Raw genomic sequence first — 26,840 nt, forward strand, 5'->3', positions numbered from 1 at the left:
CTGGGCTAAAGACAAAAAGGACTGCTGAGTGGTCCAAAGTTATGTTCTCTGATAAAAGTAAATTTTGCATTACCTTTGGAAATCAAGGTCCCAGAGTCTGGAGGAAGAGAGGAGAGGCACAGAATCCACGTTGCTTGAGGTCCAGTGTAAAGTTTCCACAGTCAGTGATGGTTTGGAGTACCATGTCATCTGCTGGTGTTGGTCCACTGTGTTTTCTGAGGTCCAAGGTCAACGCAGCCGTCTACCAGGAAGTTTTAGAGCACTTCATGCTTCCTGCTGCTGACCAACTTTATGGAGATGCAGATTTCATTTTCCAACAGGACTTGGCACATGCACACAGTGCCAAAGCTACCAGTACCTGGTTTAAGGACCATGGTATCCCTGTTCTTAATTGGCCAGCAAACTCGCCTGACCTTAACCCCATAGAAAATCTATAGGGTATTGTGAAGAGGAAGATGCGATACGCCAGCCCCAACAATTCAGAAGAGCTGAAGGCCACTATCAGAGCAACCTGGGCTCTCATAACACCTGAGCAGTGCCACAGACTGATGGACTCCATGCCACGCCGCATTGCTGCAGTAATCCAGGCAAAAGGAGCCCCAACTAAGTATTGAGTGCTGTACATGCTCATACTTTTCATGTTCATACTTTTCAGTTGGCCAACATTTCTAAAAATCCTTTTTTTGTATTGGTCTTAAGTAATATTCTAATTTTCTGAGATACTGTACTATATATATATATAATTGTCACACGTAACTAATGTTAACACATGCTGATGCTAGGGACTCTTGTTGTGTGCGAGTCATGAGTCGAGTCCGAGTCGAGTCTTATGTGGCCCCGTGTACGACTTGCGTGCAAATCAGAACTCAAAGAGTCCCTATCTCTGCTCTCATTTTAGCATCACCACCCATCCGTGAGACTATAACACATTGAATGGACCAGTCTATAGTAATAAATAAAGCACCAAAAAAGGAAACATTTAGCAAAATAAAGTGAGATCTCACAGGTCACTCGGTTAATGATACATTGAAGCACAAATGCTGAAATGTTTAGGTTATACGAACTAATGATGTCAACTTCATTTATTTTGAATAGATTATAATTTTAGTGTATTGATTTTTGTATTGCTGCAATTCATTAATAATTAGTGCTGGTTAGTGTTTCTATATTTGAAAAAGTTATTTTTATACTTAAAAATCTTAGAATTTTGTAATGAATGGCGCATAGTAAATCATAAATTAGCAAGTGCTATCAATTGAGATTAAAAATTCCAGTGCGGTTAAGGTTTTTTTTGACACTGCATTATGACAGGTTTGGTACTTTAATCCAGAAAAAAAACACAATTTGCTGTAAACATTTTCTTCAGTTTAATGCTACAGGCTGCCAATGTTATATGCTGGTATTACTAATGGTATTAATTATTATAACACTTGTAAAAATGATGGAGCTGTGGCTAATATAAGTAATATAAATCCAATAGTGTCAGCCAGTGTTGTACAAAAAAACCTTTTTAGGATCTTCACAGTTCCTGGAAGAATTCCTCCTTTATAATGTTACACTGCTGCAGTGACCTTTAAGTGAAATAGGTTGGCAAAGTTGTGCAAAATGTGCAACAATTCTGACATTTAACCATGCAGTGCAGCAGCACAGGGCTGACACATTAGGGCTGATATTGAAATGTTGATGTTTTTTTATCATTTTGCTATGTTGTGAGGATTAGATTACATTATATGCATGGTTGACATCTGTTTTGTAATTTCCTTGAGTGACATGCCACTAGATATGTGGAAATGTGAATGTTTAATGACGCAGTCGTACAAGCTTCTTTTCTTCTTTTAGTAGAATTTACTACTAACCGTGGTCAAGCATTGTAGAATTGTGATTAAGCAATACAGAAAAAGTAGAAAGTTGAATGCTGGAGATGCATTAGTGTTTTAGACATAATATAACTGCCATTTTTGTTAGTTTCGATTGTGTTGAGTTATGTGAAGTAGGCCATAAACCAACTGCCTTTTTTCCCCCTCTGTGGACTACGTTTGTTTTTGTTTTTTGTTTGTTTATGCATTTTCTTCCGACTTTTAGCGCGTCCAATTACCCAATTGCATTACTCTTCCTCTCCACTGATGCCGATCCCCGCCCTGATTGAATATAACAAGCATTATTCCTCACTTTTTTTTGCTGTGCAACCTGAGCACCCACCTGTGCACTACATGTTTGTTTTAAATATTACTGTATAATCTTTTATGAATTTTAGATGTTAATTGTGTGGATTATATCAGAACTAGAATCAAATTATGACAGCGACATGAATGTACACTCCTGGGCAAAACTATTGGCCAAACAGAAAATTCCACTGAAGTTAAAAAAAAAAAAAAAAAGGATGGGGGTGGGAGGACTCAGGTAGTGCAGCAGTCTAATGCACTAGTATGTCAGTGTGGAGTGTCCAAATTTGCATGTTTGAATATCACCACTCTGGCCAGCTGCCCACATAAATACACAAGTACCAAAACTTTATATATACTGTGTGTTAAAATAATTGTTACTTTTGTGTTTTAAAATAATGTTATCCCATTATCCAAATGATGTCCACAAGATGAATTTTGGTGGGTGAATAAGTGAATGCTGCCTAACTTTTAATGAGAGTCAGTAAAAATATTGATTAGTTTATACTAGACCAATAAAAATCAGTACTTTACATGACACCTGCCCAATGTGAACTAAACTAAGTAAACTTGTCTGGATTCCTGAATTGCCTTTAATTGCTATGGTTCATCTGCTATAACCTTAAACCCCTGCACAAATTACTCATCACTTAATACTTTTAAACATTCTCAAGTAAATCTTTGGTTAAAATTTAATTACACTTTTATATCAATATGCCTGATCAACATAACCATATCTGAGTGTAATTAACACAAGTAGGGATGCAAATGATTACCTGATTAGTGGTAATTAATGTTGTCAGTTAAATCCCTTTATTTCCAACAACAGAGTGCAACTACACTATGAATACAGTGAGGATGCCGATCTGAAATATACTGTTAGTGTGAACATGCACAAACTCTTGTTTACAAGCTATTCAGTGTTTCTAATACAAACAGAAAAACTTTTTTATGCTTTTTATTATTTAAGTAATAAATGTCGGAACTAATATAACAAGCTGTGAAGCTGTTTTGTGTCTGGACTACATGTTAAACTCATGTGGGTTAGAGTTTAGCCAAAACAGCAATAACAGTTTAACCAAGGAAACCAAGTGTAAAGGAATATTTAAAATGAAGGAAATCTGCCTCTCAGTGCAGCAGGAAAAACACGCTAGCACACCAAAGCTGGGATTTCGAATACATTGTATTAAATCTCAGCTTTGCCATCCGGCTGTGGTGTGGTTTTTCCCATGTGCAATTATTTGTAATTATTTATAAATATTTTTTTTATTTATAAGAGTTTTTTTGACTTTTTTATTATTATTGAAATGTGTATATTGTTATACATTGTACTGCTTATTTGTTTATTTTTTGTACTGAGTGCCTTGCTATCCCTTCGCTGCTGCAACACTGTGAATTTCCCCACTGTGGGACTAATAAAGGATTATCTTAGCTTACCTCAAGCAGGTGAAAAGATGCAGTCGGCTACTGCACGTGTTGGAGGGGGCGTGTGTCAGTCTCGCTCTCCTCAATCAGGGCGGGAATCGGCATCAGTAGAAAGGAAGCATAATGGAATTGGGTAATTGGATGTGTTAAAGTCGGGAGAAAATGGACAGAAAATGCATAAACAATAAAATGAAAATCCTGGACACTAATTTGTGTATTATAAAGTCGTTGGAACAACCACCATGTAAAAATGGGTAATGCTTTGCTTCATGTTGTTCCTCACCTCTGCCTTCTCTGTTATTTTCCCTAAAACAAGACAGCTCATTTGACATTATCTCCTATATTAAGCTTCTGTAGTCAATTATAGCATTTCACTTCTGTTTAGAATCAGTGCAGGAGCTTAACTTCTGTCACTTTTTTATTGTCAACATCTTATGGTCAGTTAGTTCTTTAAGGACGAAACTATGCGTTCCTATTAGTTTTTTCTTGCTCTGTTTGTCAGAGTGGCATTGTGTTTGCAGCAGTGAGAATTTTAATCATGCCTTATCCTACTGTATAGCAGTGAAGCGTGCAGTATGTGCCATGCAGTAAATTTGACACATCCTCCCATCAGCAAGAACAGACTGCTGTTTACAGTAGAACATTAACAACATTGTCTAATGTCTATTGTCTATAACAAACTGCTATCTGTCCTTCACTGAAATTTAAATATACAGTGTTTAAGTATGTATCAATGCGATTTACTATCCTACCTCATAAAAGCATTACATAACGAAAATCCAAAAATATAGTGAAGGAAATGAATATAGCCCTTAGCAAATGGGGTACAGGGATCGTAATATCTAGGAAATAAACTGAAGAAGATGACAAATGACTCTTCATAAACCGTTGTACTTTTTGGCTTGAGAAATGTCTGCTTTACATAACACATTTTTGTAACCACTAAGTATTATGTAACAGTGAAATTTACTCGTTTATGTAAATGTCACAGAGTTATATGACCCTGCTTGCTCATTTTATCTAATTACAAAAAGCCACATTACTTTGGAAGAATTTACATAGTAAATAAGTAATTTGGAACGTGTTTACCTAAGTGGAAAGAATGCTGAGCAGGGCAAATCGACTCATTTCATGGCCAAAGTGCCCTATGGCTGCAGTTAAGGGAAGTAGCCTGAATAATGGAACTATACACTTACTGTTTACTTTATTTGGATCACTACACTTCTACTGGGTGGCATGTTGGCTCAGTAAGTAGCACTGTCACCTCACAGCAAGATGGTCCTGGGTTCGATTTCCAGGTTGTTTCTGTGTGGAGTTTGCATGTTCTCTCTGTATCTGTGTGGGTTTCCTCCAGGAGCTCTGGTGGGCACTTTCACTGCACAGCTAGATGGTCCTGGGTTTGATTCCCAGTATGTTTCTGTGTGAAGTTTGCATGTTCTCCCCATATCTGTGTGGGTTTCCTCCGGGAGCTCTGGTGGGCACTGTCACCTCACAGCTAGATGGTCCTGGGTTTGATTCCCAGTATGTTTCTGTGTGAAGTTTGCACGTTCTCTCCGTGTCTGTGTGGGTTTCCACCAGGAGCTCTGGTGGGCACTGTCACCTCACAGCTAGATGGTCCTGGGTTCGATTCCCAGGTCATTTCTGTGTGGAGTTTGCATGTTCTCTCCGTGTCTGTGTGGATTTCCTCCGGGAGCTCAGCTTTCCTCCCACAGTCCAAAAACTTGTAGTAAACTGGAGATAGAAAAATTGCCTGTCAGTGTTTGACATTGAACTTGATTACCTCCCCAAAACATGCATGAGCAGTTCACACAAGGCAGTTTGGGTACATGGATTAATTCTGTTTATGCCAAATTCTGACTCTACCATCTGCTATTTGGCAATGTTTGTCAAATTGGTGCCCACACTCACCTGATATTTTTATTACTGTTTGATGAGTGAAACCTGATGTGGTATTTTTTAATGTTGTTGCCCTTGATTGTTGAAAAAATTAGTTAATGTAGCCAGCTCAAACCAGTCTGGCCATTCTCCCCAGGTCTCTCTCAACAAGTGTTCTTAGTAATAGTTCTTCTTAATAAAGTGACTAATGAGTGTATATGTACATGACTAAGCAATGCATAATGTAATTTAAGAGGGGATTTAACTACTTAAATATCATAAAATAATTGCTATTTAGTTGGGTGGCACAGTGGCTCACTGGGTAGAACTGTCGCCTCACAGCAAAAAGGTCCTGGGTCCTGGGCAAAAAGGTCCATGACTGTGTTTGTTTGTTTATTGGAATTTTAACGTCATGTTTTACACTTTGGTTACATTCATGACAGGAATGGTAGTTACTCATTACACAAGTTTCTTCAGTTCACAAGGTCCATCGAACACAGTCGTGGCAGTTTTGTATCTCCAATTCACCTCACTTGCATGTCTTTGGACTGTGGGAGGAAACCGGAGCACCCGGAGGAAACCCACGCAGACACGGTGAGAACATGCAAACTCCACACAGAAAGGACCCGGACCACCCCACCTGGGGATCGAACCCAGGACCTTTTTGCTGTGAGGTGACAGTGCTACCCAATGTGCCACTGTGCCGCCTGACTGCATCAAATAAATACCAATTATTTTATGCTTTTATGTGGTTAAATCCCCTCTTAAATTACCTTCCATATACATTGTTTAGTCCTGTACATATACACGTGTTAGTCACTTCATTAAGCAGAACTACAGTATTACTAAGAACACTTGTTGAGAGAGGCCTGGGGAGAATGGTCAGACCGGTTTGAGCTGGATACAGTAACTCATTTTTGCAACCGTGCCGTCCCTCCATGACTGTGTTTGACATTATACTTGTGAACTGAATCTTGTGTAACCAGTAACTACCGTTCCTGTCATGAATGTAGCCAAAGTGTAAAACATGACGTTAAAATCCTAATAAATAATAGATATTTGATGCAGTCCTACTGATTAAAACACAACGTAATTAGTTTAGTCCTAACTACATCTTGACTAAACACTAGCTACAACTAGTAACTATAAATATTGATCGACAAAACCTTTTAATGACATGAACACATCTTTTTTTAACGTATTTAATATATTAGATTTTACTATTTTCTGCTTCCCAAAAGCTCACACCGGCTGCATGACAGTTCCTTGCTTTCCCAGAACAATCAACACATGCAAAAACATATTGCCTCTCCACATTCTTGCAAATGTTGTTTGCTAAATTATTAACCAAACACACAGTCTATTTAGATGCAAATATGTAGTTTTATGGGGCAATGGAGTCAATTAGGGCTTCAAATTAGGAAAATACTTCATATTAGCATTTATTTGAGTAAGCATAAAATTGAAGTATTTTCCTAATTTGAAGCCTTAATTGACTTCATTTTTCCATAAAACTTTCTAAAGCATTATAACAGACAACTTCATATTAGCATTTATTTGAGTAAGCATAGAATTGAAGTTGTTTGTTATAATGCTTTTCCTTTTTGTTAATGAAGGTTAAAAATGGCATTTTGTTTGTCTGTTGTTTGTATGATTGACACACACCAAGATTAATGAATAAAAACAAACAACTTAATCTTCCTAGCATTTCCACTTGGTACTCTGGTTTCTCCAACTACCTATCAAGTTCCTAGGTGGATTGGCAACTTGAAATTGCCCCTAGGTATAGTTAAGAGAAAACAGGAAAATAAACAATCAAGTTGATGACCTCTCTACTGGCTACTAGTCCATGATGACTTCACATCATTGACTTTTGTGTTACTCAGATCAGAATCATCAGAATCACTGCAATCCTGATCGGGACAGTATTTGAGCTATTAAACCTGTGTAAATTGAATCAAACTTGGAAATTAATGGTTTAATGTGGTGTGGTTGTGAAATGTTTGAATTACAGATAGATATAACTCACTTATGCAGATATATACAGTGGTACCTTGTAACTCAATGTTCCTTAAAGTCTTTAAAAAATTTTAAACTCAACACCCTCAGAATCTATGAAACTCAACACCCTTTGTCGAGAAATTTGTACCCTAAAACTCTTTTTCGTGTGTGCGACTGCTGCTTTGTTCAGCACTCGGCTTGAGCGGTGTGGTAAAATAACATGCGAACATGAGACGAATCTGCATTTGTGTGGAATAACCGTCAAATTCACTCTGAAAGCTCCACATGTATCTGTGTTCATCTGGATTTTTCTCATGTTTCACTTTTAAACTTGTGTTATAGCTCGGGGTTTTGAGAAATCGTACAAATCAGCTTTTCCAAGAGAGTCTAAAACACTTATCATTAAAGAAATAATGTACCTAATGTATTAAAAGAATGACATAGAAACACTAAACCTCTCTTAATTATTACTTCTTATTTGTTCTCTCCACTAATTAAGAAGCATAAGAAAACAGTAAAGAAGTGAAGGTAAAGTGCAGGCTGACATTAAGTTTCTAGGTACCATTGTATTCTTATTAGTTTTTCTTATCTGCACTAGTTTTACAAGGCTTGTTAGCTTTTTAGGTGGCATGGTGGGTGGCCCTGTTGTCTCACAGCAAGAAGGTCCTGGGTTTGCTTCCCAGGCGGAGCGGTGCAGATCCTTTCTGTGTGGAGTTTGCATGTTCTTCCAGTGTCCATGTGGGTTTCTTCCAGGAGCTCCGGTTTCTTCCCACAGTCCAAAGACATGCAGTCAGGTTAATTGGAGCTGCTTAAATTAAAGTGTAAATGTGTGTGTGTGTGTGTGTTGTCCAGAATGTTTCCTACCTCCTGCCCAGTGAATTGTACCCACCACGCCCCTCAATAGAATAAAGTGGTGGTAAAACAGACAATGAATGAATGTTAGCTTGTCTTCCTGTATTTGGAGGGTAATAAATGCTCTACAAAGATCCATCATCGCAAACTAATGATCTTGATGATCTTGACACACTATAGAACACAAGTTATAAAGTCATGAGGGTGAATGTTTAGGGGTATGCTGTCATATAGACATACTGTGCCTGTTTCTAGGAGAAGGCTAGGGGGCTTTAAAAATTCCATTTCTTTTTATTGTTCCCCTCCTCATTCTCACAAACACACCAATTCCACAAAGAAAGTAACACCCTGGAGTCCAAAATTTGAAAGATCAAACACTGTCAATGGTAGCAGCATTTCCATAAGATGCCTGCAGCAAATGCAGAGAGAGGGAGAGAGAACTTAATGGGTGCAGTTAGAGAGGAAAGCAAAGATAGATGAAATATGGTACTCATTACAGTCTGTGGTTTTGTTTATAGGAAGGTAGAGGTATATGAGATGGGAAAATGAACATGTTGATACAGTTAAAGAAAGCAGTTCTGGCTTAGTGAAGTAAGTATATGTGTGGGAAGAAGAAATTTACATTATTATATAATGCTAGTTGCTCTAACTACAAAATTACACTTTTTAATTATGTACGTCTGGAACCTGTTAGAGTATAGATGTAAATTTACCCAAAAACATGTTTTGAACACCAGTTATTTTTCTACAATGAATAAGAAATAAATTGACTTAGAAGTGCTAAAAAAGATCTTCATTTTACCTTCATCAAATATCCAGACTGTGGGTCATGTTTACAGATTGTGACGCAGAAATGCTATTGGGTGATTCTTCAATTGCGGGCTCTTTTTACCATCTTAACTTTTGAAAAATAAAATTAGTAATAATTTTGTTTTAATTATGTCAAGATAATGCTTACATGCTTTAGAGCAAAGACTTAATGATGGCTACAATTGAGCTTATATAGAATTTTAATATTTCATATTTATTTGCGAAGTGGCTTAGCAAAATGTCATTATGTGTTGGTAATGACGTGTTGCGGTAATGATTTGCATGGATTTGCTAAAGCTAGTCAACAGCTAGTACAAGATGCACTTTAAATACATATAAATAATGTGTAAATTTCTCTTTTTTTGGTAAAGTACTGCCATATTGATGTAAATGGTAATGACGCTGAATAAATATACTCTATGATCAGGAGGAATACATGATTGAATTACTCACATTTCCAGACATTAAAATGTCAATCTTCTCTCATGGCTGGCATGTGCTTCCTTGCGAGTCTTTGTTTCCATGGTTACAACATAAACAAGTGTTACCGTCAAATGATTCCCTACAGAAACCATACACTGTTGCGGTAATGACGATAATGCTGGGGACAGTAATATATTGCTCAAAAATATGCATAGGTTGTACAAATATGAAAACAAAAATTACATTTTGTTTCTTTTTAAGTTATTATAAAACTCATATTGTGATTTTTATAATGGATTGATCACTTTTTAGCATTTTATTAGAGCAGAGAAGTTTTAAAGTCTGGGTTGGGGACAAGGCCAAAGTAGCAAAATATTGATGTTTAAATCATCATAAAAAATTTAAATCATAATTATTTTGGTATGTAATTTTTTTTTTTGTGATGCAATGAATTATCTTTTTAATACCTAAAATATTTGTTTTGTAATAAAGTATTTTTAACACAAATTTATAACCTAGAGATGTAAAAGTTCCCCCAATTGAAGAATCACCCTATTAATGCTTTTCGCTGTGATATTTAAGTATTCAATTTATTTTGTAAACATCCCATCTAAATTACTGTAATGTTTTCAGGGACTTCCTTTGTAGAGTTTTCAGGGCACATGTGTACAAATTAATACCTTCTTAACATGTAATAGCGGCCAAGGGTAGCTCAGCAGTTGAGATTCAAGAAAATTGTCATTCATCAGCTAAAGTGGTGTAAAGCACATTGAAATAAAAAAAATAAAATGAAAAGTATTGTACCCATTACATGCTTTAGTAAAAAAGATTGTCCTACACTGAAATGAGATTTTATAGAATTGTTCTACAATTTAGCACCCCCAGACACAAAGAGAGGACCATAATGTACAGCATAGACTTCACCTCAATTCCATCTAACACCTTTTGGTTGAACTGGAATGCTGTCTGTAAACTGGGACTTATCACTTAGCCTAAGTGCCTGTTTCAAAATCAAATAAAACCTTTCAGTTCCATTGTAATGTTCATGTTTATGGTTTTGAATGAGACAAGGACTAGTTACAATACCTTTGAACATTGTACTACATTTTCATTTACATTTTCAGCATTTAGCAGACGCAGAGAAGAGACTTGATGCTTGTCTTCCTCTAGTCCTTGTAGATATAAAGTCAGAGAGGATTGCTCTTTTATTGCTGCCGTTTGAGTTGGTCTTCTAGACCTTCATCAGTCGTCACAGGATGCTGCCCACGGGGTGCTTTTGGCTGGATATTTTTGGTTGGTGAACTATTCTCTTGAGCCTTGATGCTTGTCTTCCTCTAGTCCTGGGTGGAGGATCAAGGCAAGCGAGACTAGTGGTTTGGAGGTTGCATGGTACAGAGCAGGGTTTGATTAGACCACGAAGGTAGCTTGGGGCTGGTCCATTTTTGGCTTTGTAGGCAAGCATCAGTGTTTTAAATACACCGATCAGCCATACATCGATACTATACACCGATCAGCCATAACATTAAAACCACCTCCTTGTTTCTGCACTCACTGTTCATTTTATCAGCTCCACTTACCATATAGAAGCACTTTGAAAAACAGCATGAAAGGGGGCTAACAAAGCATGTAGAGAAATAGATGGACTACAATCAGTAATTGTAGAACTACAAAGTGCTTCTATATGGTAAGTGGAGCTGATAAAATGGACAATGTGTGTAGAAACAAGGAGGTGGTTTTAATTTTATGGCTGATCAGTGTAGTTCTGCTAATTTGTCTCACCATGAACTGCAATCCAAGGTGTGTTAATGCATTGCGCCTGGTGATCCCAGACAAAGCGGAACTCACAACTCAATGGTAAAACTTGAAATTAACTAACACATGAATTATGTTGTATATTGTTGACCATGAATCCACTGTTTTACTGCTTAGCTTGACTTACCTCAGAACTGTGAAGTTGAAGAAACTGGAATTGCATTATTTTCACTTATGCAGGTTTGATCCTCAAATTGAAAAAAAAAAAAAAAAAAAAACACAAATGCCTGTTGTCTAAGCATCGAAAATGGCACTGACCACACCTAGTCTTGGTCTTGTAGAATACTGCTTCATTTTTTATACTTTTTTATTAAATAAGACAGAAAAAAAGCTGTAGGACCACAAAATCATCTCCACCGTTTATCAAACCAGTGACAGTGATGTGAAGAATAATGCACTGAGGAGGGGAGATGAGCATGGCTTAAGGTGCACTGCAGTTGTGCTGGATTACATAAAGCATTTAAGCAACCCCAAGACCCCTGTATGCTGGAACAGGAACAGGACTTGTCCCCTTGTGCACAGCTCTTGTGTAATTTCATATCAGCAGTGAGGAGCTGGCTTGAACTGATGCTGTTGTCGTGATGTCCTCTTCTGCATAGCCCAAGGCTTTGTGGGGTTGTATATGTGTATACAAACTGTTTATGACTGTGCGAGTGCATGTGTAGGAAGGTATTTGCATGTATGAGAGAGCTAGACAGTGTGCATGTGATGCTGTAGAGTGCTTTGAAGTGCATTTGAGCATTCGTGTGGCTTATCTATGGGAATCAGCTCATTCTGATTAACTCAGATATGCTGGTCGACTCTGCGATGACTTTCCGAGGCAACACTGATAAGTTCTCCTATCCCCAATATATACAGTGTACACTCATGGTGAATGCTAAACAATGCTTCATTCTATTTGAGCGTCAATATTTATTACAATTCCAAATCCATCAGTTATTGCTACGTTTATAGCATTAAAATGCATCTCACACTTTCTTTATGATGCAGAGGCTTGATTTATTATTATTTATTATTTATGTGGTTTACAGTTCTATTATGTAAAGTAACATATATAAACGTGCCCTATTTTATCTCAATGTTTGCAAAGAAACACAGTCATCATGATTAGAGTGCAACTAACAGCAAACGAAGAGGTGACACATGCTTTACTGCACAACAAACGAAACCTGACATAGTCTAATCCTCTTTATCTATGGTTGGCATTCACACTCACGCACAAACACACAAACGCACCTTCTTCCCTGTAAATTACCCTAAAAGCCGTCAAATTAATGAGATATGACTAGGAAATGTGGGAGGCATTTATAAACTGCTCTCTGTGTGACTAATAACATTAGCAAACACTTCTGCGTCACATTCCTGGACCAACAACAGCGTGAGCTTAACTAAATATGGCTCAAACACGTAGAGTAAGAAAGCATTGTGAGGTGTGTGATCTTTAAAAAAAAATGGTTGTATACAAGCTAGGGGTATCCCTTATGCATTTGACAAGATGTAACAGGAATAGTAGATGACAGCGGTCCAATAAGGGACAAGCTATGAACCACAAACAGGTTGTTGGGCTGCCAGGACTCATTGATGCAAGAGAACATGAAAGCTATGGCATCTACAACCCCTGGCAAAAATTATGGAATCACCACTCTTGGAAGATGTTCTGTCAATTGTTTAATTTTGTAGAAAAAAAATAAATCACAGACAGGCCACAAAACTATCATTTTTCTAAATGTCAACCTTCTGGCATTAAGAAACAATAAAAAAAAGAAACAAATATAATAGTTGTGGTCAGTCACAATTGCTTTTTTTAGATCAAGTAGAGGAAAAAAATATGGAATCACTCAAATCTGAGGAAAACATTATGGAATCACTCTGTAATTTGCAGTTTAAAAACAAAACATCTGCAGCAGATTAGATTTGCTAATTATTCTTCAGTTTAAAAAGAGTGCTTACACCTCGGAGAGCTGTTGCACAAAGCAGATTGTCATGAATCATGGTTCCAACACAAGATATGTCAGTTGAAACAAATGAGAGGATTATAAAACTCCTTCAAGAAGATAAATCATTGTGGAATGTCGCAAAAGATGTTGGTTGTTCCCAGTAAGCTGTGTTTAAAATCTGGACCAAGTACAAACAAAATGGGAAGGTTGTAAAAGGGAAGCACTGGTAGACCAAGTAAGACATCAAAGCATCAAGATAGAAAACTTAAAGCAATATGTCTTGAAAACAGAAAATGCACAACAAAACAAATGAGAAACAAGTGGCCGGAAAGTGGAGTCAATGTCTGTGACTGAACTGTAAGAAATCACCTAAAAGAAATGGGATTTACATACAGAAAAGCCAAACAAAAGCCATCATTAACACCTAAAAAGAAAAGAACAAGGTTAAAGTAGGCTAAAGAAAAGCAATCGTGGACTGTGGGTGACTGGATAAAAGTGATCTTCAGTGATGAATCGCGAATCTGCTTTGGGCAAGGTGATGATGCTGGAACTTTTGTTTGGTGTCTGTCCAATGAAATTTATGAAGATAACTGCCTAAAGAAAACATGTTAATTTCCACAGTTGTTGATGATATGGGCCTGCATGTCGGGTAAAGGCACAGGGGAGATGGTCTTCAATAAATGCCAAAGTCCACATTGAAATTTTGGACGCTTTTCTTATTCCATCAGTTGAAAGGATGTTTGGTGATGATGACTTCATTTTTCAAGATGATAATGCATCTTGCCATAGGGCAAAGGACGTGAAAACTTTCCTTCAAGAAAACATATAATGTCAATGGCATGGCCTGCAAATAGTCCGGATCTCAATCCATTAGAAAATCTCTGGTGGAAATTGAAGAAAATGGTCAATGACAAGGTTCCAACCTGCAAAGCTGATCTGGCAACAGCAAGAGACAGTTGAAGGCAGATTGATGAAGAATACTGTTTGTCATTAGTTAACTCCATGCCTCAGAGAGTTTAAACCATTATAAAAGCCAGAGGTGGTGCAACAAAGTAATAATGGTGCAGTGTTTTCTAATGATTCCATAATTTTTTCCTCAGATTTGAGTGATTCCATATTTTTTTCCTCTACTTGATCTAAAAAAAAAGCAATTGTGACTGACCACAACTATTATATTTGTTTCTTTTTTTATTGTTTCTTAATGCCAGAGGGTTGACAGTTTGAGAAATGATAGTTTTGTGGCATGTCTGTGATTTCTTTTTTTTCTACAAAATTAAACAATTGAAAGAACATCTTCCAAGAGTGGTGATTCCATAATTTTTGCCAGGGGTTGTAGTATTGACCAACAGTAGAGCTACTGAGGCTTAAACTGCAAATAATTGTTATTTTGAAGTGAATGTGTCACAACTCACAGTGCATTGAGCCATTCTGTGCATGGAATCGAGTAGTCAGGCTTGTCAAATTACCCATGTGAACACCTATAATGGACATGCAGGCATTGGAACTATACAGTGGAAGAAAAATGGTTAGACATCACCTCAATTTCATCTAACACCTTTTGGATGAACTGGAATGCTATCTGCAAACTAGGCCTTATTACTCAACCTCAGTGTTCATTCCAAAATCAAATAAAACCTTGCAGTTTCATGTCTATGGTTTTGAAAGAGACAAGGATTAGTTACAATACTTTTGGCCATTGCCTGTACTATAGCTCTGCTTATTTGTCTAACCATGAAATAGCAATCCAAAGTGTGTTACTGCATTGCGCCCAGTGATTCCAGGCAAAGCGAAACCCACCACAACCTGATGGTAACACATGAGAATAAATAAATAACACATATGAAATGTGCTGTATATTATTGACCATGAATCCACCGTCTCACTGATTAGTAAAAGAAGTGGAAGGTCTTCTTCAATATTACTGTTTGTGTGCACAGTATTATTTTTCAGTCCAGCCCTGTTAATTTAAACACTACATAAGCACAAAGTACGTGGCCATGTAGTTCTATCTGTGCCTTAAAGATAGTAGGCTGGGTACATGTGCATCAGTTACCCTGCTGGTTATTTTCTGGTACCAAATACGGTTTGACGGGTCAGAGTTGTTTTGACAGCATATTATGGGAGTGTTGTCATGTTTTTTTTTTTTTTCTCCAATTTTTCCCCCAATTTTCTCCCTTAATCTAGTCGTATCCAATTACCCTGGTTGCGTTACGCTTCACCTCTACTAATACAACCCTCCACTGCTGACTGAGGAGTTCGCAACTGACACACGTCCCCTCCGACGTGTGCAGTAGCTGATTGCATCTTTTCACCTGCACGAGGCAAGTTCATATGTGGACCAGCCTTATGCATGGAGAGCCACACCCTGATTAGCATTATTCCCCATCAATCAGCCAGCAGAGGTCGTAATTGCACCAGTTATGAGGATCCCTGGTCCGGCTTGTCACACCTTTGCCAACTGCTGTTCATGTAGCCGTCCAGCCCAGCCGGATGGCAGAACTGAGATTCGTTACAATGTATTCGAAATCCAAGCTCTGGTGTGCTAGTGTGTTTTACCGCTACACCACCTGAGTGGTCAGCTGTTGTCATGTTTTGACTGATCAGTGTATATTATTTTTGTCAGTTGAATCAGATTCTCTCTTAAGCACATTGTAACGAAACTGTCATGTGTATGCAGACCTGCCTATATGATGAACATATGATTATTGTATGGTTTTATACTGGTGTGTGTACCGGTCAAGTTTTTTCACTATTTTCCAGTACTTATTGATACTAAAGTCCAGTAAGCAACCTGAAAATGTAAGAAGGTTAGTAGTAAGCTTCAAGATTTAAATAAATAAAAAAACTCTTTTTTTTTTTCAGGACTTTATCAGGAAACAAGTCATTCACTAAAAACTTAATAAGCGGTTACAGCAATGGAAGTATAAGCTTTGAAAGTTGTTGCAAAAATTCCAAATCTTGTCAATCACCTACAAACCCCCTGTCTGTTTAAAAGCAGTGTAAAAACTAAACCCTTTAGGTCACTTGAACAATAGTGCAGTGTAGGATATAGTGTATTGCTAATGAAATGACAATAAACAAAGGTAACTAACAAAAAAAGAGAAGCAGACCAGTATAGCCCCCAAATATATATGACTTTCCTATAAAAAACACACACACACACCTATATAGGGACGCGAAGGTTTCAGTAAGTAGAGTTTCCTACACCATCAGGAGGCAGTTTGAAACTGTGGAAAAGTCTGACAGAAAGATATACCCGAATCTACAACACCATCAGAGGACAAGTTTCGAAGTGTTTGTGATAGATGGCTTATATGCAGCTTTAGCACAGCTCAACACTGGTCAAAGTAAGCAAGTCTCAGTTTCAGCTGTAAATAGAAAACTTTGAGCAGGTTTGACAGGTCAAGTGGCAATAAACAAGATAACAGATTGAAAAGAGACTTGCTCCAACCATGCAGCACCGGCAGTGGACTATTGACAACTGAAGGACGGTCTCATGGACCAATTAATCAAAATTGGAAACCATGTTTTGTATGGTATGTGGCAGAGTAGGTGAAAGGATGGTTTATCATTGTGTGACACTAACTGACAACTATGGTGCAGGAAATGTGATGGTCTGGGGCTCTTTTGCTCAATCCAGAGTTGGCCACTTATATGTATTATTGAAATCTTAACACAGCTACCACACCATTCTGCAGCAAGATAACATGAAACACACCTGCAAGCTATTCCAGACCTGCCTTAGAAGATAAGAGCAGCAATCTCCAGAATTAAACCTTGTTAAGGTGGTATGTAATAAACTGTACAGATGAAAGGAAAGCACCCTACAAGTGCAAGATATTCATTAAAATTTTAGACCAAAAATGTTGGGAAAGACTTTCTAAACAATTATTTTCTTATGGAAAAAGAATGCCTCAAAACTGTTCAGCTCTAATATTGGCAGGGTTTTTATATCCAAAATATAGATTAAATTTCTTTTAAAGTACAAACTCTGGAAAAACTGAACTGGGTTATAACAATGGGCTATAACAATGTTATAGTTTATGGCTGATCAGTGTATATACTATAATTTTTTTTTTTTTTTTTTTTTTATATAAGGCAGGTCCTGATAATTACAACAAGCTTATAATATATATGTCCAAACGTCAATCACCAGAACCATGGTCTTTTATTTCTGTTTTTATCTCTTGTAAGTAGTATTGCATTATTTAATATCAATTTCATCACTGTGCGTACTGTGCACTTACGATTTTACAGCAACAGGATACTTCAGGATTGTTGTACTTTTCTGCTCTGCTTGATTTTATTCTTATAAATTGGAGAAAATAATGCACCAGTGGTAGCAGTTCCTCTGACACTGATGTGATAATAGTGGGAAGAAGTAGGTGTCCTGATTACCAGGTCTAAGCCATTAGAAAACAAAATGCTTATAATGTTTATGGTCACACTGCTTCACATAACCTCACGCTGCCTTCTCTGTGGCCGTTGCTCCTGAGGAGTACATGATGGTAAATGAAAAGGGAGTTAGTAAGTGAATGATCTACAGTAATGGCCAAAAAATTGCCACCCTTGCACTTCATTCAGAAAATTCACCACTTCTCCCAGATAATTGCTGCTATTACAACAACACAAAGCTGAGAAAAAAAGCGGATACCTCACAGAACTCCAGAAATTGACTGGAACAAATTATTGCCCCCTTTAATGTAATGTTTGGTAGCACACCCTTTGGAAACAATAACTGAAACTAATCTCTTCCTGTAATCATGAATGAGTTCCTTCCACATCTCCTCTTGAATTTTAGACACTTCTTTTGCTAACTGCGCACCAGGTCTCTCGAATTTGAAGGGTGCCTTCTCTCAACTGCTTTTTTGAGATATCTTAATTAGTCCCATTGTATTTAGATAATAACAGGTAATGTGAGCTGACAGTGTGAGCTGACTGCGAGCTGGTGTACAGTGTCTGCAGGTCAGCTTGATTTGTTTGGAGTTAAATTAGGTACTTTATCCAACATTCAGATGATTTTTTTGTTGCTTTTTCCATCAGTATTTATCTAATATTTATCTATCCACATCCAGGGAAATCAGCTACAGCACCATGATCTGTAAACTTTTTAATCATGTTGTGCACGGTGGACACAAGAACATTGTAGCTTTAAGATTATCCATGCTTTGTACAAATTTGGTTTTAGAATCTACAAGAATCCATGCTTCTTTGACATTCCTTATAAGGGCCTTCAGGTCTTTGTGATTTTCTGGTATGAGTGTCACATCCCTATAGCCACCTTTAATTCTGCTTCACATTCACCTCTCTCATTGGTTCTTAGTATGGAACCAGTCTGTCTGTCCATTTTCTGTCATGAGATGTGGCTTGTTGATCAGTGTAGAGATTCCTCATTGGAACAATGAAATGCTCTGATGTTTCCATGTTCCTAAGGACATTCCATAATTTAATAGGCTCAACAAGTTTTGCTTTCATCTATAAAGCATGTGTTGATTTCCTTCTTAAATATCTTGGCTTTTTCTATAAGACATCATACATCTGTTATATTTCTTGTTCCTCTGCCTTTTCTGGAGCACACATTTGGAAGTTCTCTTTTTCATGTGACCATATTTATAACAGGTGAACAATGGCTGTATATCTATTAACTTAAACATTCTTTTGATAAGTAGATCAAATCCACATGCACAAGTTGCTTTGTGAGCTTGTGCCTCAATTGAAAAGTATAAGACTTACAGAGATTTCATGTTTTAAAAACGTCCCACCCCAAACTGTTGCCCCAGTGTTGAAAGCATTAGTTATGGGTATGGCTAAAACACCTGAACTCAATCATTAGAAGAGGTGTGCACATGCTTTTGGTCATATAGTGTATTTCTTCAAAATGAGAGTGGATATGTAATGACCCTATTTGTACTGGTGTCCTGTACAGGGTGTATCACGTTTTGCATCCAACATTTCATGAAAGGATTTACAGTTTCTAAAATAATATCTAAATGTAAGTAGCCAAATTATAATGTACCCCAAACCCACATTATTGTATGCTTACATGTTACAGGGGACCTTATCCTGCTTGAATAAGGTTTGAATGTGTCTGTTGATTTCATGCTATTCAAATACATTAGTAGTTAAATATTGAGAAATTCCATATTTTGAATAGCAAATATGTCTTCTGTCATCTCAAAAAACAGACTCATTCTGTATTTATCAGCAATTTTTTAATGATTCAAAGAATGTTTTAGAGCTTTGGATAAGCACAAGATGAGAAAAACAAACCAGTTTCACAGTGACTCTTGTTATTCTCTCAATCTCAATTAAGAAAACCAAAAGCATTCCCCCCAAAAATCAATTATTTTTTCACCTCATTTGCTTCTTACACGGTCTTGACAATTCTGGGGTGATATTCCTTGATATTTCACTGGGGTGAAACACTAATAAGGGTTTGAGAAACATCATTAATAAGGTGGATAATTGAATCCTAAAAATGGATTCATCAATTACATTTACAGCATTTAGCAGACACTTTTATCCAAAGCGACTTACAGTCTAAGCAACTGAGGGTTAAAGGCTTGCTAAAGGGCCCAACAGTGGCAACCAGCGACCTTCTGCTTACTACTCCACTACCTTAACCGCTAGGCTACAACTGCCCTTACCATAAGTTGTGGTTATTTTTACTAATAGAAAATGTTTTAGGATGCCAGAGCTTTTACAGTCTATAAAGCCAAATAAACCTTAACCAGTGATGTCATGGGATCTGTTTCACAGTAACTCCACCCTGTTCATCCATGGAAAAATCATAATCATTTGGTTGTTAATTTTCTCGCCAAGGTGTAAGCTGACTTCTAAATGTAAGATTTTATAACCTTTTAAAGAAATATTAGTTATTGTGGTCTATACCAAAAAGGCTTGTTTAAGCTAATATGCTCTAAACCACCCCGTAATTTACCTAATCGTCAATAATCATTTTAAGTTTGATAGTAATTAGTCTCACAAACACCAGCTGACATTCTCTGACATGTTTTTGCTCAGATCACATTTGCTAATGTGTTTGCTAACTTCCCAACTAAAACAGTCCACACCATCACTGAGGGAATTCTGTTTTGAATTTGGTACACACATGCTGAAGTACTAAAATATTTAGGTCATATTTTAATCTAAACACTTGCAAATGGGTTTATTGTTGTACACATAGTTTAATTTCCAAATTTGTCCATAGTATCCAATGCCCAGTAAAGTTGCTCATTCACAAACCCGTCATTAAGCTCATGACCTGAGGAATATAATTATTTTCCTTTGCTCGGTAATGGGCTCTGCTATCTTGTTCATGATAAACAAAGATGTGCAAGGAAAGTCTGGGAAATGTACAACCCCAAATCAGAAAAAGTTGGGATGGCATGAAAAAAGCAAATAAAAGTTTCTTACATTTACTTTGACTTTTATTTGATTGCAGACAGGATGAACCTGAGATAGTTAATGTTTTGTCTGGTCAACTTTATTTCATTTATTAATAAACACATTCCAAAAAAAGTTGGGACAGTAAAGCATTTACCACTTTGTAATGACAGTGCCGTCTGAGGGATCGAAGATCACAGGCGTTCAGCTTCAGCTTGCGCCTTTGGCCTTACTGCACTGAAATTCCTCCTGATTCCTTCAATGCTTTAATGATATTATGCACTGTAGAGGGAGAAATATGCAAATCCCTTCCAATCTTTCTTTGAGGTACATTGTTTTTAAACATTTCAATAATTTTCTCACACATTTGTTGACAAACTGGAGATCCTTTGACCATCTTTGCTCATCAAAGACTCAGCCTTTACTGAATGCTGCTTTTGTACCAAACCATGATTACAATCACCTGTTGACATCACCTGTTTGGAATCACATCATTATTTACTTTTTTCACCTCATTACTAGCTCTAAATTGCCTCCGTCCCAACTTTTTTTGGAATGTGTTGCAGGCCTGAACTGCAGTAATGAAAGTTTATTAATAAATGAAATAAAGTTGAGCAGATAAAGAATGAAATAGCTCAGGTTCATCCTGTCTGCAATGAAATAAAAGTTAAAGAGAATGTACGGAACACAGAATTTTTATTTTATTAGCATTTTCCATACTGTCCCAACATTTTCTGATTTGGGGTTGTAGTAACAGATTGTATTGCTTATAATGAAACAGTGCAAATTGTTTTGTTTATTGTGTAACTATGCACAGCCACTGATTTGAAAGTAAAAACGTCTCTTTGGAGTATCTGTTTTTCTGACAGCAGTGGTGTTTGAAGTTATAGTATATGATACCTTTGCCCCCCTGCATTCCTATACTTTGTGTAGTGTCGCCCAGAGGAATAACTGCAATTCTTCATACACCACAACCATTTTAAAGCAAACTTTGCTGAGTCATAACTAAACTTATGAAGTTAAGGTAAAGATTTTCTACCACAGCTCAGTCAGGAATTGATAGATAAGATTAAAGAGTAATTACAGTGTCATTTTTTAATCTGGTCATGTCACTGTGAAGTGCCCTATTTTGACATTTTCTCTCCTCATCACCTTATGAGACATCAAAGTATTTTACTATCCTCAAACTTTTATTTCAAGCCCTGGAAAACTTGCATGAACCAGTCAGAAGTATGTGAACCCAGCAATAGGGCGGTTGTAGCCTAGCAGTTAAGGTGCTGGACTAGTAAGCAGAAGGTTGCTGGTTCAAACCTTACCACTGCCAGGTTGTCACTGTTGGGCCCTTGAGCAAGGCCCTTAACCTTCAATTGCTTAGATTGTAAGTCGCTTTGGATAAAAGGGTCTGCTAAATGTAAATTTAGTGATGATTTTTAAGCAGCTTAATTTAAAAACCATGATTTTTATCATGGAATTCTTTCCTGTGTGCTACTATTACACAAACTTTTGAGCGGTTCGGATCCTTTCTGTGGAGTTTGCATGTTCTCCCTGTGTCTGCATGGGTTTCCTCCGGGAGTGCCGGTTTCCTCCCACAGTCCAAAGACATGCAAATTGTCCATGATTGTGACATTAAGCTGTGTAACCAGTAATTACGTGTCCTGTCATGAATGTAACCAAAGTGTGTAAAACATGACGTTTAAATTCTAATAAATAAATAAATAACTACACAAGCTTTTGGAAGATGACATCTATTAAGCCACATGAGCATGACTGAGGTAGGTTGAAATTAAGTGTTAAACAGTTTATTGTCATTGCACATTGTACACTTGCACAGCAAAATTGAAATACACCCCCCCCCCCCCCCCCTTCCTGGTGCAAGAAAAACAACAACAGCAAACAATAGTACTATTATATACAAATATAAATATTAAACAGCACTCAAACAAACAGAAGCAGGAAAAGAAGCTATTGCACATGTCCAATAAATGTCCAATTTAAATTATAAGTTGCACATGTCCCATTAAAGTGAAATGAAATTGCACAAGACCCGTTGAATGACACATGATGTGTCACATGTTTGTGTTTAACAGAGCTATGGCCCTGTTGTAAAAACTGTCTCTCAGTCTATTAGTCCTTGTTTTGATTTGCCTGTAACGTCTACCAGAGGGCAGCAGTTTAAACATTCTGTACCCTGGGTGTGTACTGTCTTTTTTCATTTTGTATGCCCTCCTGAGACAGCGGTTGTTGTGGGAGTTCTTTTGGTGATGAATAATTATTCCATGAAGTGTATCCACTCCAATATAACTCTAATCCTCCTGTTTTACAGGTGCTTAAGTCACTGCCTCGTATAGAAGGTCGTCCTGGTGCGTCATTGCCACCCATGGACTTCAAGAAACTGGAGTCTGACTTAAAGGTTGCATATGGAAAGGACATAACACCTGAAGATGTCATGTCAGCAGCCATGTACCCTAAAGTCTTCCAGGAGTTTAAAGAATTCACAGCAAATTTTGGTCCTGTTGACTGCCTCAGCACACGCCTATTTCTGGAAGGGCCAAAAATTGCAGAGGAATTTCAGGTAATCTATTTTCACTATCTCCTGCTTTTTTCTCCTGCTGGTTTTTTTTTTTCATATTGTTTGATATGTCTGCTTTTGTGTGTCTGTTATAAATTATTACCAGTGCCCAAGTGATGCCTATATCTGGGGCACATATTCAACTGTTCATTATTCTCTTTGTCTATACTTGCTTTGAAGACAAGTACATGCCAAATCCAGATCAACCTGATTTAAAGCACTGTGGGATCTGACATCCTAAAATCTGGCCAGCACTGAACTCCTCTTTCCTTCTATTTTAATATTCAATGTCACTGCTAGAAGAGAGCTAACTTTATTCCTCAGTGATCTAATTTGTCCTTGTGCTGCACAAAGTTTAACTAGAGTGAGAGGTGAGCAGGGATCCAAATGATATAAGAATTTAACAACTTGATGAAACATTTCAGCATTTTTAACAATATTTACTGCATTTGTGCAACTGTCAGTACATCTTATTAAGCTTAATAGTAACTTGTCTCACAAAGCAAAACGCCATTTTGTTCACAAGATGGGCATCTCAGGTAGGTCATTTAAGAAGTTGGCTACAAACAACACAAAAATTGTGCATAGCAGGTGCCCAGGTGGGATATTCCGCTAGCACACCAGCACAGAGATTCTGTTCGAATCTCGGCTCTGCTTACCGGTCAGCTGGACGCCCTCTATTGGCAGTGCCTACAGCATACAAAAATTGGCCACCATGTCTGCTGGGTGTGAAAATGACCGGACTAAGTGGGTGGGATCTTCTGTGCAAGGACCCTGGTTAGCAGACCGAGGCGCCTGTGCAGAAAGTGGATGAGCCTCGTACGAATCCTTTGAAGCACGGGCATAAAAGAAGGGTACCTCAAGGACTGCGCACACATCGGAGGGGGCGTGAGCAGGCAAATTAACCTTCCTCTAATGCAATCGGGATCCCCAGCAGTGGAAGACAAATTGACTTCGCTAAATCGAAAAAAGAGAGAAAATGCATAAATACATAGTAAAAAAAATTGTGCATGGCCATAGCCACCATTTTTTATAAACTCTCCCAAACCACGTTGTATACAGTGTATCACAAAAGTGAGTACACCCCTCACATTTCTGCAGATATTTAAGTATATCTTTTCATGGGACAACACTGACAAAATGACACTTTGACACAATGAAAAGTAGTCTGTGTGCAGCTTATATAACAGTGTAAATTTATTCTTCCCTCAAAATAACTCAATATACAGCCATTAATGTCTAAACCACCGGCAACAAAAGTGAGTACACCCCTAAGAGACTACACCCCTAAATGTCCAAATTGAGCACTGCTTGTCATTTTCCCTCCAAAATGTCATGTGATTTGTTAGTGTTACTAGGTCTCAGGTGTGCATAGGGAGCAGGTGTGTTCAATTTAGTAGTACAGCTCTCACACTCTCTCATACTGGTCACTGAAAGTTCCAACATGGCACCTCATGGCAAAGAACTCTCTGAGGATCTTAAAAGACGAATTGTTGCGCTACATGAAGATGGCCAAGGCTACAAGAAGATTGCCAACACCTTGAAACTGAGCTGCAGCACAGTGGCCAAGATCATCCAGCGTTTTAAAAGAGCAGGGTCCACTCAGAACAGACCTCGCGTTGGTCGTCCAAAGAAGCTGAGTGCACGTGTTCAGCGTCACATCCAACTGCTGTCTTTGAAAGCTAGGCGCAGGAGTGCTGTCAGCATTGCTGCAGAGATTGAAAAGGTGGGGGGTCAGCCTGTCAGTGCTCAGACCATACGCCGCACACTACATCAAATTGGTCTGCATGGCTGTCACCCCAGAAGGAAGCCTCTTCTGAAGTCTCTACACAAGAAAGCCCGCAAACAGTTTGCTGAAGACATGTCAACAAAGGACATGGATTACTGGAACCATGTCCTATGGTCTGATGAGACCAAGATTAATTTGTTTGGTTCAGATGGTCTCAAGCATGTGTGGCGGCAATCAGGTGAGGAGTACAAAGATAAGTGTGTCATGCCTACAGTCAAGCATGGTGGTGGGAATGCCATGGTCTGGGGCTGCATGAGTGCAGCAGGTGTTGGGGAGTTACATTTCATTGAGGGACACATTAACTCCAATATGTACTGTGAAATACTGAAGCAGAGCATGATCCCCTCCCTCCGGAAACTGGGTCGCAGGGCAGTGTTCCAGCATGATAATGACCCCAAACACACCTCTAAGACGACCACTGCTTTATTGAAGAGGCTGAGGGTAAAGGTGATGGACTGGCCAAGCATGTCTCCAGACCTAAACCCAAGAGAACATCTTTGGGGCATCCTCAAGCGGAAGGTGGAGGAGCGCAAAGTCTCGAATATCCGCCAGCTCCGTGATGTCGTCATGGAGGAGTGGAAAAGCATTTCAGTGGCAACCTGTCAAGCTCTGGTAAACTCCATGCCCAGGAGAGTTAAGGCAGTTCTGTGAAATAATGGTGGCCACACAAAATATTGACACTTCAGGAACTTTCACTAAGGGGTGTACTCACTTTTGTTGCCGGTGGTTTAGACATTAATGGCTGTATATTGAGTTATTTTAAGGGAAGAATAAATTTACACTGTTATATAAGCTGCACACAGACTACTTTTCATTGTGTCAAAGTGTCATTTTGTCAGTGTTGTCCCATGAAAAGATATACTTAAATATCTGCAGAAATGTGAGGGGTGTACTCACTTTTGTGATACACTGTATACATACCACTAGCGTACCACATAGAAATTATATTTAGTACAGTAGTGTGCAATTTGGGACACAGCTGCTTTGAATGTTGTCACAATCTTAAGCTCCACCTTCATAAACTGGCTTATACAATTCTAACTAAATCGGTTCCTTACAACATAAGACTTTCCCCGTACACTTTTAAGCTAAAATCACCCACCACCAGATCATTTGATCCGGTCAGAGAAAAAGTCTAGCTCAGCAAAAATAGATATTAACAGATATAAGCTCTAATAAGCTAATGGTCATGTTACATCATTTTAGATTATATTAAATGTGAAGTATTTATAAAAGCATTTAAGACAAAATCTAATGCCTAGTTCACACCACGATTTTTGCCCTGATTTTTCACTTGCCGACAGGTCACCACTAAATGTGCCATCTCGGAAGCAGCTCGAAAGCAGCTCGGCGTTCGCTAAGGGTGCAAAAATCGGCTCTTGATCGCTGTGTGTGAAATGTTCAATGACTCAATCTGAGTGGCTCGCTGAGCGCTCGCAGACTTAAGAGAAATATCTAGCATGTTAAATATCTGCACCTGTCGGTGACTCAAAATCATGTAGTGTGAAAGATGTTGCGATCAGGTTTTAATTGTTATGCACACAAAATACAGAAGGATAACCCCGGGGGGGGGGGGCGGGGGGGGGGGGGGGTAATATAATTTATATCAGAATACATCGACACACACAAGCTTTGTAGTATTTGTGACACCATAATACCAACGTTGCAATGCAAAAAAATATTTATTTACTTCTAAATCTCTTTGCAGAACAGACGATCCCTGCTGGCCGCACAGCCAAACCCACTTCTTCACCCAGATAATTGTTTTTTCCTAATTGCTTTCATGCTACACATCAGCG

General features: G+C 38.1%; 1 protein-coding gene across 1 annotated transcript in view; it reads left to right on the top strand.

Annotated features, from left to right (window-relative positions):
• Positions 1 to 26,840, top strand: part of pcxb (pyruvate carboxylase b) — a 371,478-nt gene that overhangs the window by 339,200 nt on the left and 5,438 nt on the right. Inside the window, exon 18 of the mRNA XM_062994233.1 lies at positions 23,007 to 23,255. Coding sequence (XP_062850303.1) covers positions 23,007 to 23,255 — 249 coding nt within the window. The remainder of the gene's footprint in view (positions 1 to 23,006; positions 23,256 to 26,840) is intronic.

The sequence above is a fragment of the Trichomycterus rosablanca genome, chromosome 4, assembly GCF_030014385.1.
Source record: "Trichomycterus rosablanca isolate fTriRos1 chromosome 4, fTriRos1.hap1, whole genome shotgun sequence".
In the NCBI taxonomy this organism is placed as follows: domain Eukaryota; kingdom Metazoa; phylum Chordata; class Actinopteri; order Siluriformes; family Trichomycteridae; genus Trichomycterus; species Trichomycterus rosablanca.